The sequence below is a fragment of the Rana temporaria genome, chromosome 1 (assembly GCF_905171775.1).
Source record: "Rana temporaria chromosome 1, aRanTem1.1, whole genome shotgun sequence".
Classification (NCBI taxonomy): domain Eukaryota; kingdom Metazoa; phylum Chordata; class Amphibia; order Anura; family Ranidae; genus Rana; species Rana temporaria.
In genome coordinates, this window is record NC_053489.1 from 465,128,880 (window position 1) to 465,143,161 (window position 14,282).

At 44.0% G+C, this 14,282-nt stretch overlaps 1 protein-coding gene across 1 annotated transcript in view; it reads right to left on the reverse strand.

Moving 5' to 3' along the window:
- Positions 1-14,282, reverse strand: part of STPG2 (sperm tail PG-rich repeat containing 2) — an 874,725-nt gene that overhangs the window by 834,098 nt on the left and 26,345 nt on the right. The window contains exon 4 of the mRNA XM_040328101.1: positions 4,248-4,394. Within this exon, the coding sequence (XP_040184035.1) occupies positions 4,248-4,394 (147 nt within the window). The remainder of the gene's footprint in view (positions 1-4,247; positions 4,395-14,282) is intronic.

Sequence of the window (14,282 nt, forward strand, 5' to 3'; positions counted from 1 at the left end):
CTAAGATTGGGATGCCATTAAAGTTGATTTGCGTGTAAAGGCAGGTGCACCAATACATTTGGTAATATAGTGTATGGCCCGGATTAACAAAGGAGTTACGACGGCGTATCTCCAGATACATCGTCGTAACTCTGAGTGTGAGGCGTCGCATCTCTGCGCCTGATTCATAGAATCAGATACGCCTCACTGTTGCCTAGATACGAGCGGCGTAAGTCTCTTACGCCGTCATATCTTGGGGTGCATATTTACGCTGGCCGCTAGGGGCGCTTCCGTATATTTCCGCGTTGAATATGCAAATGAGCTAGATACGCCGATTCACGAACGTACGTGCGCCCGGCGTATCAAGATACATCATTTACGTAAGGCGTTGGACCGGCGTAAAGTTACCCCTCATAAAGCAGGGGTAAGTCATGTTAGGTATGGATGTCGGAAACGTACGAACAGCGTCGTATTTTACGTCTTTTGCGTAAGTCGTCCGTGAATGGGGCTGGGCGTAGGTTACGTTCACGTCGACTAAGCATTGAGCGGGCGTAATTTACTTTGAAAATTCAACGTGATACTGAGCATGCGCCGTTCGTAAAGCGCGTCATTTACGTGGGGACACCAATCATTTACATACAACACGCCCCCTACCAGCCTAGTTTGAATTAGTCGGGCTTACGCTGGCCCATTTACACTACGCCGCCGTAACTTAGAGCGCAAGTCCTTTCTGAATACGGGACCTGCCGCTCTAAGTTACGGCGGCGTAGTGTATCTGAGATACGCTACGCCCGCCTAAAGATAGGCGCTTCTTTGAGAATCTGGGCCTATGTATTTCATCTGTGTATAAGGGGGCATATTCTTATAGATCTGAGGCGGCGGAACGTATGTCCTTTACGTTACGCCGCCGCAAGTTTAAGTGGCAAGTGCCTGATTCCCAAACCACTTACCTGTAAACTTGCGGCGGCGTCGCGTAAAGTCCACCCGCGCAAGCCCTCCTAATTCAAATGATCCTGGTAGGGGGCGTGGATCATTTAAATTAGGCGCGCTCCCGCGCCGATCGTAATGCGCATGCTCCGTCGGGTAAATTACCCGACGTGCATTGCGTTAAATGACGTCTCACGGACGTCATTTGTTTTGACTGTAACGTAAATGGCGTCCAGCGCCATTCACGAACGACTTACGCAAACGACGTTAAATTTTCAAATTTCGACGCGGGATCGACGGCCATACTTAACATTGAGCACGCCGCGTATCGCTTACGGAAACGACGTTAAAACACTACGGCTGGCAAGTGTACGTTAGAGAATCGGCGTGACTAGTCATTTGCATATTCTACGCTGACCGCCACCTAGCGGTCAGCGTAAATATTGCAGCCTAAGATACAACGGCGCAGGCCGTCGTATCTTAGGCATGTTTAAGTGTATCTCAGTTTGAGAATACACTTAAACATAGGATCGGACTTACGTCGGCGTATCTGCTGATACGCCTGCGTAAATTATTTGAGAATATGGCCCTTAAAGCTGAACTCCAGGTACATTTGATTTTTAGAACTTAGATTTGGCCAATGTGGTTACCGCTAATGATTGTTATGTAATGTTCAGAAGGCTGATGGGGTTGCTCAAATTGTCATTGGTAGTCAGTTCTACATACAATCTGAGCTGTAATCCTCCAGGTGACAATACAGCGACTTCCTATCTTTTACAATTAGTACAGAACAGGGGTGGCACATCCACTAAGGGCGCAACGGGCGCCACCTCCCCTTTCTATTGCTACTAAACCCACAACAGTAAAATCAGTATGTATATACAGTAAAGCATGCTTGTTATACTGGAGGCTAATCCTCTCCATTGTGTAAAAAGGCTGTTTGATCCTGTCTCCTCTCATCCTCCTCTTCTTCCAGGGGCCTTTAAACCATCTCCAGAGGCTCGTGCTTGGTTTTGTGTGTATTGCTAGAGAGTCTTTTTTTTATCTTGGGAGAGTGCATGTTATCAGCACAGGGCCAATCAGCACTGTCCAGACAGAGTGTCAGGGGTCCTGCAGCCTCATGAGAGAATGAAAACTCCTCCTACGAGCTTTAACTAGGCACTGATTGTCACAAGACTGCTATATACTGCTGATGTGAAAAGGTATTTAGCAGTTTATATTTATTAAAACTATTGCATTTCCACGTTCTGTGTACTGTGGTAGACAAGATATAGTGAATGCAGGGCCCTGGGTTTAGAAAAACGTTAAAGGTGATCTGGTTGATAAAAATATAGATCTTTGTGATTAAGCAGCGGGTAAACATCCCATGGGGATTGGTCCCCATGGGAAAATGATGATCCTCCTGTTTGTTGTTTTGTCATTATGACATTCTGAGCCATTTCATTTCATTGGGAGCCAAATCACTTAAGTGGCTCACGCTCCATAAAAGTCTAAGCACCCCTGTATTAGAGGTAACCACACTGGCCCAGTCTATTTAAAAAAAAAATAATAATCCTGGGGCCAGATTCAGATACAATGGCTTAAGTTTAGGCGGGCGTAGCGTATCTCATATACGCTACGCCGCCATAACTTAGAGAGGCGAGTACCGTATTCACAAAGAACTTGCTCCCTAAGTTACGGCGGCATAACGTACATGGGCCGGCGTAAGCCCGCCTAATTCAAAGTAGGCTTGTAGGGGGCGTGTTGTTTGGAAATGAATCGTGACCCCACGTAAATGACGCGCCTAACGAATGGCGAATGCGCGCGCATGCTCAGTATCACGTCAAATTTTCTCCCTAAGTTATGCCGGCTCAATGTTTAGTCGACGTGAACATAACCTACGCCCATCCCCATTCACGGACGACTTACGCAAACGACGTAAAATACGACAATGTTCCGACGTCCATACCTTAACATGACTTACCCCTGCTTTATGAGGGGTAAAGTTACGCCGGTCGTACGCCTTACGGAAACAGCGTATTTTAATACGCCGGGCGCAAGTACGTTCGTGAATCGGCGTATCTAGCTCATTTGCATATTCAAAGTGGAAATATACGGAAGCGCCCCTAGCGGCCAGCGGAAATATGCACCTAAGATACGACGGCGTAAGAGACTTACGTCAGTCGTATCTTAGACAAATTCTGGCGTATCTGATTCTTTGAATCAGGCGCCGAGATACGACGCCTCACATTCAGACTTACGACGGCGTATCTGGAGATACGCCTTCATAAGTCCTTTGTGAATCTGGGCCCAGGAGCTTTAAACTGTATTAGCTAGATTCAGGTACATTGGAATAAACACGCGTAGCTTAGCGTGTTTAGGCTATGCCGCCGTAAGTTAGCTAGGCAAGTAATGATTCTCAATGTACTTGCCTGCTAATATACGGCGGTGTAGCCTAAAGCGGGCGGGCGTAAGGGCGCCGAATTCAAATGTGTGTTAGGGGGGCGTGTTTAATGGTAATGAGGCTTGACCTTACGTTTTTGACGTTTTCTTGTTACTGCACATGCCTACATTTCCCAGTGTGCATTGCGGCTAAGTACGCCGCACGGGCCTATTGATTTCGACGTGGACGTAAACGACTTAAATCCCGATTCACGGACGACTTATGCAAACAACGTAAAAAATTCGAATTTTCGACGCAGGAACGGCGGCCATACCTGACATTACTATTCCAACTAGGGCCCAGCTCTAACTTTACGCGGCCTATCTCTTACGCAAACGGCGTAAAGGTACTGCGTCGGCCAGGCGTACGCTCGTGAATCGGCGTATCTCCTCATTTACATATTCTACGCCGACCGCAATGGAAGCGCCACCTAGCGGCCATCCGAAATATTGCAATCTAAGATAGGACGGCGCAAGCCGTCGTATCTTAGATATGTTTAAGCGTATCTCTGTTTGAGCATACGCTTAAAGATAAGTCGGCGTAGATTCTGAGTTAGGTCGGCTTATCTACTGATAAGTCGGCCTAACTCTACCTGAATCTACCTATTTGTCTGGAATCCAGTTTTAATCCAACAATTTAATTTCACAAGCGTAGCAAAACTGGCAAGAGTTGCCCAAGGGGTTTTATTTTATCATCTTCTGAGCCAAAATTGCAGAAGCTGTGAAAGGCTGAACTTCATATCAGTCTATTTTCAGCCTCGTTAGACATGAAACTATTGGATTTGGATGATCTGACCCTAAGACACTGTAAGGTGAACAATGTTCAATGCAAGTATAACAGGGTTCAGATAATGGTCTTTCTTGTGCAATCCATTATAAAGGTTAACCTCATCCATCTTATACAATAGAGCCGTATTTACTTTTCCAGATTTTGAAGATATCTTCTTTCTTTCATCCATATCCAGCCCAACCTGCAGGTCATAAGCGCCAGGTCCAGGTAAAGAAGATGTAGTCTCTCGAAAACGCTTCTCTTTGTTCTGAATAGTCTGTCCTCCTTTTACCTTTTCCTACAAAAAGATACCCAGGAATAATATTAGTCCACACACCAGCTGGAACAGCTGCATGAAGGCAACCAAATGAATCTAGAGATTTAATAGCAAGATGCAACCAAGCTTGTAATTGTTAAAATAAATTTTCTACCCAATATAATAGTATGAAACACTTTGAAGAACTTGCTACTAGACTAATAGGCTAATTTGTAACTGTAATATCTACAATAAATGTAAATATACTTTCCAAGCAAATATTTTTTATCTGCTTAAAAAAAAAACGGCACAGTTTAATAGCGCTGCGTATATCAATATGCAAAGTTGGACTGCTGAATCTTCTTGTAAAATGTTTTACGTTACCATTAAAGCAAGAAGTTTCTAAAACTAAAATGTAAGCTACGGAAGAAACAGAGAAGCGCATTGATGATATGTAGCAGCCATCTTTGTTTCAGTTTTCTATAGCCAGACAAGTGAAAGGTATAAAGCTGCTATTTAAAGCGGAGGTTCACCCTCAGAGAGCACTTTTTCCCCTTAGATGGATGCTCGTTTTGTCTAGGGGAATCGGCTAATTGTTTTAAAATATGATCCGTATTTACCGTTTACGAGATGCATCCTCTCCGTCGCTTCCGGGTATGGGCTGCGGGAATGGGCGTTCCTTCTTGATTGACAGTCTTCCGAGAGGCTTCCGACGGACGCATCCATCGCGTCACGATTTTCCGAAAGAAGCCGAACGTCGGTGCGCAGGCGCAGTATAGAGCCGCACCGACGTTCGGCTTCTTTCGGCTACTAGTGACGCGATGGATGCGACCTTCGGAAGCCTCTCGGAAGACTGTCAATCAAGAAGGAACGCCCGCTCACGAAGACCCATACCCGGAAGCGACGGAAGAAGATGCATCTCGAAAATGGGTAAGTACGGATCATATTTTAATATAAATAGCCGATTCCCCTAGACCGAACGAGCAGGAATCTAAGGGGACAAGGGCAAAAATTAAATAAATGGGTGAACTCCCGCTTTAATTATACACTTTATTACATTCTTTTTTGTCTTATTAAAAAGCCCCTGCTATAAGCACAGGATTTATGATGCATGTGTACTTGCAAACAATAGCACAATACATAATTATGGGCAAGAGATAAAAAAAATATGATGGGCCAGATCCACGTAGCCTGGCGCATTGTTGCGGCCGGCGTAGCGTATCTCTGATACACTACGCCGCCGTAACTTACAGCGTATTTTCCTTATCCTCAAAGAATTTGTGCCGTAAGTTACGGCGGCGTAGTGTAACTTTAGCGGCGTAAGGGCGCGCAATTCAAATGGATGTGATGGGGGTGTGTTTTATGTAAATACGTCGTGACCCGACGTAAATGACGTTTTTTTTTAACGGCGCATGCGCCGTCCGTGGGGGTATCCCAGTGCGCATGCTCGAAATTAACCCGCAACAAGCCAATGCTTAGGACGTGAACGTCATTCTACGCAAAGCCCTATTCGCGAACGACTTACGCAAACAACGTAAAAAATTAAAAATTCGACGCGGGAACGACGTCCATACTTAACATTGGATACACCTCATATAGCAGGGGTAACTATACGCCGAAAAAAGCCTTACGGAAACGACGTAAAAAAATGTGCCGGCCGGACGTACGTTCGTGGATTGCTGTATCTACCTAATTTGCATACTCGATGTGGAAATCGACGGAAACGCCACCTAGCGGCCAGCATAAATATGCACCTTGGATCCGACGGCGTACTAAGATGTACGCCAGTCGGATCTAGCACAGCTTTTAGGCGTATCTTGTTTTGTGGATACAAAACAAAGATATGCCGGAGCAAATTAGAAGTTACGCGGCGTATCAATAGATACACCAGCGTAACTTCTTTGTGGATCTGCCCCGATAAAGGTAAATATTTGTATTATAAGGTAACCAGATTTACAAAATGAAATCTGGGGTAGTGCTGGGTGAAAGGTTCGGCCCGAGCAACATGGCTGTTCACCCCGTTCAGGGAGCACCCAAATTTGCAGGGTGTTCATGCTGCACAGTGCATTATGCACCCTGATTGGACAAAGCTTTGCCCAATCAGAGCACAGTAAAAGCTGGTTGTTAAGGAGCGGGGCCCGGGAAGCTGGCTGCAGTGTCCTTAACAACCGATGAGTCAGCTGTCAATGAGCTTCCCTGCTGACAGCTGAATACAAATGAAAAAAATTAGCAGATAAAAACAGTAAAAAATGTAAAAAGTGTGGGCCCCCCCCAATCCATACCAGACCCGCAGTGAAGGCAAACCGCCAAATGGCTGGCTTGCCGTTTGATTGTTCCTCTATAGGTAAGGGCGGAGCCATCTGGCAACGTCACCTGGTGGCAAAGCCCCCCTTGTGATATTACCAACCGGTGCATGCTGGGTCAGTGACTTCGCAAGTGGGCGCTGCCACCTGGTGCCTCACCCTTACCTATAAAAGAGCTATCAAACGGCAAGCCAGCCTTCAGCAGTTTGTCTTCAAGACAGGCAGAGGGAGGGGCCGGTCGTGATTAATGATGGATTTACATCGGAGGACACAGTTTTTTATTTTTTAATAAAGGAATTGTCAAAAAGCTGCCTCTGTGTTTTTAGTACTTTGACACTTTTTGGTGAATGGGTAGGCCATAATCATTCACATGGGAGAGGGGCGGGGTTTGGGGGCTACCTTGTAATAGGGATTGTCCAGATTCCAATAAGCCCCCCACCCGCAAAACAACACAACCACAGCCCAGGTTTGCTTGAAAATTTTTATTTTTGCTGCAGCATGTGCTATACATACTACAGATGCGCACACTATTTTTAACCACTTAAGACCCGGACCAAAATGCAGCTAAAGGACGAGGTCAGGTTTTGCGATTCGGGACTGCATCGCTTTAATAGACAATTGCGCGGTCGTGCCACGTTGCTCCCAAACAAAATTGGTGTCCTTTTTTTCCCACAAATAGAGCTTTCTTTTGGTGGTATTTGATCACCTCTGCGGTTTTTATTTTTTGCGCTATAAACAAATATAGAGCGACAATTTTGAAAAAAAAATAATATTTTTTACTTTTTGTTATAATAAATATCCCCCAAAAATATATCAAAAAAATATTTTTTTCCTCAGTTTAGGCCGATGCATATTCTTCTACCTATTTTTGGTAAAAAAAAAATCGCAATAAGCGTTTATCGGTTGGTTTGCGCAAAATTTATAGCGTTTACAAAATAGGGGATAGTTTTATTGCATTTTTATAAAAAAAATTTTTTTACTACTAATGGCGGCGATCAGCGAATTTTTCGTGACTGCGACATTATGGCGGACACTTCGGACAATTTTGACACATTTTTGGGACCATTGTCATTTTCACAGCAAAAAATGCATTTAAAATGCATTGTTTACTGTGAAAATGACAGTTGCAGTTTGGGAGTTAACCACAGGTGGAGGTGAAGGGGTTATGTGTCACCTAATGTGTGTTTACAACTGTAGGGGGGTGTGGCTGTAGGTGTGACGTCATTGATTGTGGATCCCTATAAAAGAGATCACACGATCGATGACACCACCACAGTGAAGAACGGGGAAGCCGTGTTTACACACGGTTCTTCAGCTCTGGGGACCGATCGTGGGACTCCCGCGGCGATCGGGTCCGGCTGTCCCGCGGTCCCGGAGCTTCGGACCGGGTCGCGGGAGCCCGCCCGCGACCCACAGCTGGGCTTAAAGATCAACGTACATATACGTTGATGTGCCCAGTCGTGCCATTCTGCTGACGTATATGTGCAGGAGGCGGTCCTTAAGTGGTTAAAGGTAATTTGAATTTTTATTGTTGCACTTTAAGCATCATTAAAATCACTGCTCCTGAAAAAACTTTTTCTTTTAAATTTTTGTTTGGGCATTTATACATGTCCCCCAGGGCAGTACCCACACACCCAGACCCCTTTTATGGCCAATTACTTGCATATAAGCCTTCAAAATGGAACTTTTGATTTCTAATGTTCGTGTCTCATAGGCTTCAATAGAGTTTGCTGTTTTGGGCAGAACTTTTCCCCTTTTTGAGAGTTCTGCTGCGAACTGAACAGGGGGGGGGGGGGGGGTGTTTGGCCCATCTACAATTTGGGGACAGCTTACACCTACTTTTATTGGGGGTGGGACAGAGGCAGAGCAGGAGGTGTGTATAATGGTGGCATTCAAAGCCATACCAAGTTCTGGATGGGACCAAAGTGTGCCAACAGTGGAAGGGGCATTATCGGGATATGGTTTAATAACACCTGAGCCTACATTGTTCTTGGTTAAGAGTACAGGCCCAGGTGTGCACTGCAGGTCACCAACACAAGCAAGGGCAGGGTGACAAATAATCCACCCCCTTACTTTGGAAGTGTGCACAAACTGAGAGGGGAGGGACTGGGAGGAACACATAATATCAGCATGTGAAATCACCAATGCACCCGGACACAGCCGGGAGGAGACACCTCCCCTCTCGCCTCCTGCTCCAAGCCAAAGAAATGTTGCTAAGATGGATTACACTGCAGTACTCAGAGTCAGGAATGCCATTATTAAAGCTGGAAAAAAATAGAGGATTTTTTTTTTTAATTGGGGATGAAATCCGGGACATTTTTTTCCCAGAAACAGTCCCCTAAAATTGGGTACTTCCTCCTGAAACTAGGGACGTTTGTTCGCCCTAAAACAGCTTGCCTAATATAGTTTTAAACTGGTTAAAAAAAAGCAATCAAAAGTAGATAGGTTGCTATGAGCACAAATAAATTTTACCTTGAGACTCCATTCACAATTGTGCATTTTGTAGCTCGAAACTTAAAATCACTCAACATCAAACATGTAACATGTTCCCTTTTTCATATTGTCTTCTGTAGCATATCCCAGCCAAAAATTTAGCATGTCCACACTCCTTGACCCTCAATATCTCTACTATGTCTGCAGTCCCTGACAGTCCTCTCAAGAATTACATATTATATGTTGAACATTATGTGTGGCCCCTTAGTGATGTCAGGAGTCACATTTGAGACCCCCTTTTATGATAGTAGTTTTTATTTTTATTTCATTTATTTTTTACAATTTTTTTTTATATTTTTACAATAAATGTTTATTTATTTTTTTACAATGCTTTATTTAATTTTATTTTGGGGGGGGGTGGACAATTTTTACAATTTAACCTTTTCAATATTTATTTATTACAATTATTTTTATTTTTTATTTTTATTGGCCCTGTTGGGGGGTGGCCTTGGTAAGATATCCTGATAGACCCCTGACATCTCTTTTTTGAGACAGGGTAGTGAGGACGGAGATTCCCCCAGTCCCTTTCTCTGCTGCCTCAGCTGCACTGAAGATGAATAGACAGTAGACAGAGGCTCCTGTCCATTCATAAAATGAAGCATCGTAAAAACAGTTTATGATGCCCATTGACAGATATGAATGAACAGAGTCAGTGATCACTGACAGATGTACTAGCTCCTTCCTCCGAAGGAGGACAGAGGGGGTGGAGGAGCATGGAGGGGGACCAAGGAGCACGTAGAGGGACCAGTAGAGCACGAAAGGGAACTGGAGGAGGATATGGGGGACAGTCAGGGGTGATCGGTGTGGCACTGGGGAAGTGTTACAATCACTAATCTTCCTGTATAGATTTCAATAAAGCAGTTAAAAGCCAAGGAGGGGAGAGGAGAATAAGCGGCTGGGCAAATGCTCGGTGTCGACACTGATACCAATACTAGTATCGGTATCAGGACAACCCTACCACTAATGTGGTGGCAAAAACCCTTCACTGTGCAGCTCTTCCTCCAGCCCCCCTAATACTTACCTGAGCCTTTTCCAAATCCAGTGATGTGCATGAGAGCAGCTGCTGTCCTGGGCTCTCTGCCTCCTCATTGGCTCAGAGACAGGAGCGGGAGCCATTGGTTTCTGCTGCTGTCAATCCAGTGAGGGGTTAAGCGGGGCGGGCTCAGAAGCAAGCATGCCATGGGGCACTCGGCAGGGGGGAGGAACCAGAAGCGGTGGATCGAGCTTCTGAATAATTGCACAGAGAAGGTACAGTACCTTGCAAAAGTATTCACCCCCTTGGCTTTTTACCTATTTTGTTACATTACAGCCGGGATTCTTTGGAATGCGTCCTGACATTTTTTGGTTCAGTTGTTAACGGAATTGGTGAGCACACAGTTATTATGTTCTTTTTTGTTATCAATAATGTATAATGGATTACAATGTACTATTTTTATGGTGTACTAACGGCATATTTTTATGTCATACACAGACCACTAAATCCAAAAAGATTAAGTTGCAAAGCCCTGACGAAGCACGAAAGTGTGAAACTAGTTGGCAACCTGCATACCCTCGCTTTTTGTAACTATTGTGGTCACATTCATACAACTAATTGTTTTATATGTATTTTTTATATGTAAATTAAACTTTTTGATACATTTATAACCTCTGTGTTTGGTGTGCTTACCTTATTACTTCAATTGACATGTCTCACATTAAAATCCCTATATCTGGAAGAGGGCCTCCCTCTACCATATATGTTTTCTGTTTTTATATGAGCCTTTAGTTCAATGTTTTTTTTTTATCTGAATGATATGTGATGGATCAGAACACAATAGTCTAAGTTGGCGAAGTAAAATTAGAAAAATATATACATAAAACTATTTTTCAGAAATAAAAAAATGATAATTGGCATGATGTGCATATGCATTCACCCCCTTTGTTATGAAGCCCATAATAAGCTCTGGTGCAACCAATTACCTTCATCAGTTACATAATTAGTGAAATAATGTCCACCTGTGTGCAATCTAAGTGTCACATGATCTGTCAATACATATACACACCTTTTTGAAAGGCCCCAGAGACTGCAACACCTAAGCAAGAGGCACCACTAACCAAACACTGCCATGAAGACCAAGAAACTCTCCAAACCAGTAAGGGAGGGTTGTTGAGAAGTACAAGTCAGGATTAGGTTATAAAAAAAATATCCACATTTTTGATGATCCCTTAGGAGCACCATCAAATCTATCATATCCAAATGGAACGAACATGGCACAACAGAAAACCTGCCAAGAGACGGCCACACACCAAAACTCACGGACCGGGCAAGGAGGGCATTAATCAGAGAGGCAGCACCTAAGGTAACCCTGGAGGAGCTGCAGAGTTCCACAGCAGAGACTAGAGTATCTTTACATAGGACGACAATAAGCCGTACACTACATAGAGTTGGGCTTTATAGCAGAGTGGCCAGAAGAAAGCCATTACTTTCAGCAAAAAACAAAATGGCACGTTTTGAGTTTGCGAAAAAGGCATGTGGGAGACTCCCAAAATGTATGGAGGAAGATGCTCTGGTCTGATGAGGCTAAAATTTTACTTTTTGGCCATCAAAGAAAACGCTATGTCTGGTGCAAACCCAACACATCACATCACCCAAAGAACACCATCAGGGACTGGGAAACTGGACAGAGTTGAGGTAAAGATGGATGGTGCTAAATACAGGGATACAGGGATATACAGGGATATTCTTGAGGAAAACCTGTACCACTCTGTGTGTGATTTGAGGCTAGGATAGAGGTTCACCTTCCAGCAGGTCGATGACCCCAAACACACTGCTAAAGCAATACTTGAGTGGTTTAAATGTGTTGGAATGGCCCAGTCAAAGCCCAGACCTCAATCCAATAGAAAAGCTGTGGTCAGACTTTAAGATTGCTGTTCACAAGTGCAAACCATCCAACTTGAAGGAGCTGGAGCAGTTTTGCAAGGGGGAATGAACAAAAATCCCAGTGGTAAGATGTGGCAAGCTCATGGAGACGTATCCAAAGCGACTCTGAGCTGTGATAGTCGCAAAGGGTGGCTCTACAAAGTATTGACTTTAGGGGGGAGAATAGTTATGCACATTGATGTTTTCTGTTATTGTGTCCTATTTGTTGTTTGCTACACAAAAAAAAAACATCCTCAAAGTTGTGGGCATGTTCTGTAAATTACATGATGCAAATCCTCAAACAATCCATGTTAATTCCAGGTTGTGAGGCAACAAAACACGAAAAATGCCAAGGGGGTGAATACCTTTGCAAGGCACTGTAAGTATGACATGTTCATTTATTTTTTTTGAGCCTTTATTATCACTATTTGGCCAGTTTCACATCTGTTTGGTGCATGCTAATGCATGTTAACCACTACAGACCCGCGCTATAGCCGAATGACGGCTTCAGCGCGGATCTGAATATCCAACAGGCCGTCAATTGACGGCCGCCCCTTTGGGCGTTCCCCGCGCGCGCTCCAGAGCGTGCTGCGGGGAAAGTCTGTGTTGGCCATGTCACTTGGACACAGCCAATCACAGATCGCCGCGAACGGCCAATCAGAGTGGCTGTTTGCGATGCGATCTGTGCGGCCAATGAGAGATGATCTCATATGTAAACATATGAGATCATTTCTCATTGCCGGCTCACACAGAGACAGCGGTGCTGTCTCTGGAGAGGAGACCGATCTGTGTCCCTTGTACATAGGGACATAGATCGGTCACCCCCCCCAGTCACCCCCCCTCCCCCACAGTTAGAACACTAAGCAGTATACACATTTAACCCCTTCCTCACCCCCTAGTGTTAACCCCTTCCCTGCCAGTCACATTTATACAGTAATTAGTGCATTTTTATAGCACTGATCGCAGTATAAATGTGAATGGCGCCAAAAATGTTTCAAAAGTGTCCGATGTGTCCGCCATAACGTCGCAGTCGCAATAAAAATCGCAGATCGACCGCCATTTCTAGTAAAAAAAATAAAATAAAAAAATAATAATTCTGTCCCCTATATTGTAGGCGCTATAACTTTTGCGCAAACCAGTCGCTTATTGCGATTTTTTTTTTTTTTTACCAAAAATATGTAGAAGAATACGTATCGCCCTAAACTGAGAAAAAAAATGTGTTTTTTTTTTAAAAACTGGGATATTTATTATAGCAACAAGTAAAAAATATTGTATTTTTTTTCAAAATTGTCGCTCTTTTTTGTTTATAGCGCAAAAAATAAAAACCGCACAGGCAATCAAATACCACCAAAAGAAAGCTCTATTTGTGGGGAAAAAAGGACGCCAATTTTGTTTGGGAGCCATGTCGCACGACAGCGCAATTGTCAGTTAAAGCGACGCAGTGCCGGAAGCTGAAATTTCACCTGGGCAGGAGGGGGGTATATGTGCCCGGTAAGCAAGTGGTTAAAGCATGCATGTTTTGTAGTGTGAAAGTCTATGTGAAAGTGGCCCATTCATTTTGAATGGGCTACCAAAGCACAGCAGCACACACAAATTCACATCTGACCTTTTTTAGAAACTCTACATGGCAATGCATGATAGTGCATAACTATGTGTTGCTGCACGCTGCCACGCATTGGCAATCACATATGCATGTATGTGCTATTCAGAAATAAGGCCACCCCTTCTTCTTGTGAAAAAAAAGAAATAATGCCACCCAACACACTTATGCCCTGTACACACGATCTGAGTTTTCCGTCAAAATAAACTCTGATGGGTTTTTCCGACGGAATTTCATTCAAGCTGTCTTGGACACGATCAACCCTGAAGAAATGGCAGCACTCCAAGATCCATCAAAATTCTTATTTAATGAACGAACATCCCAAGTGTTTACACACAGTTCAAATGGTAGAAGCGTTTCACACAAAGGTGCTTATTCATTACCCTTGGACACGGACAGACCAAATTCCGACCGTCAAAAACACAGTGACGTACAACACTACTACGAGCCTAGAAAAATAAAGTTCAATGCTTCCGAGCATGCAACGAATTGTTTCAGAGCATGCATGTTTTTTTCTCCGTCAGAGTTCCATACAGACGAACGGAATTTCCGACGGAAAAAGCCTGATGGGGTATACACACAGTCAGAAATATTCGATGAAAATTCGGAAATTCCGATCGTGTGTACGAGGCGCA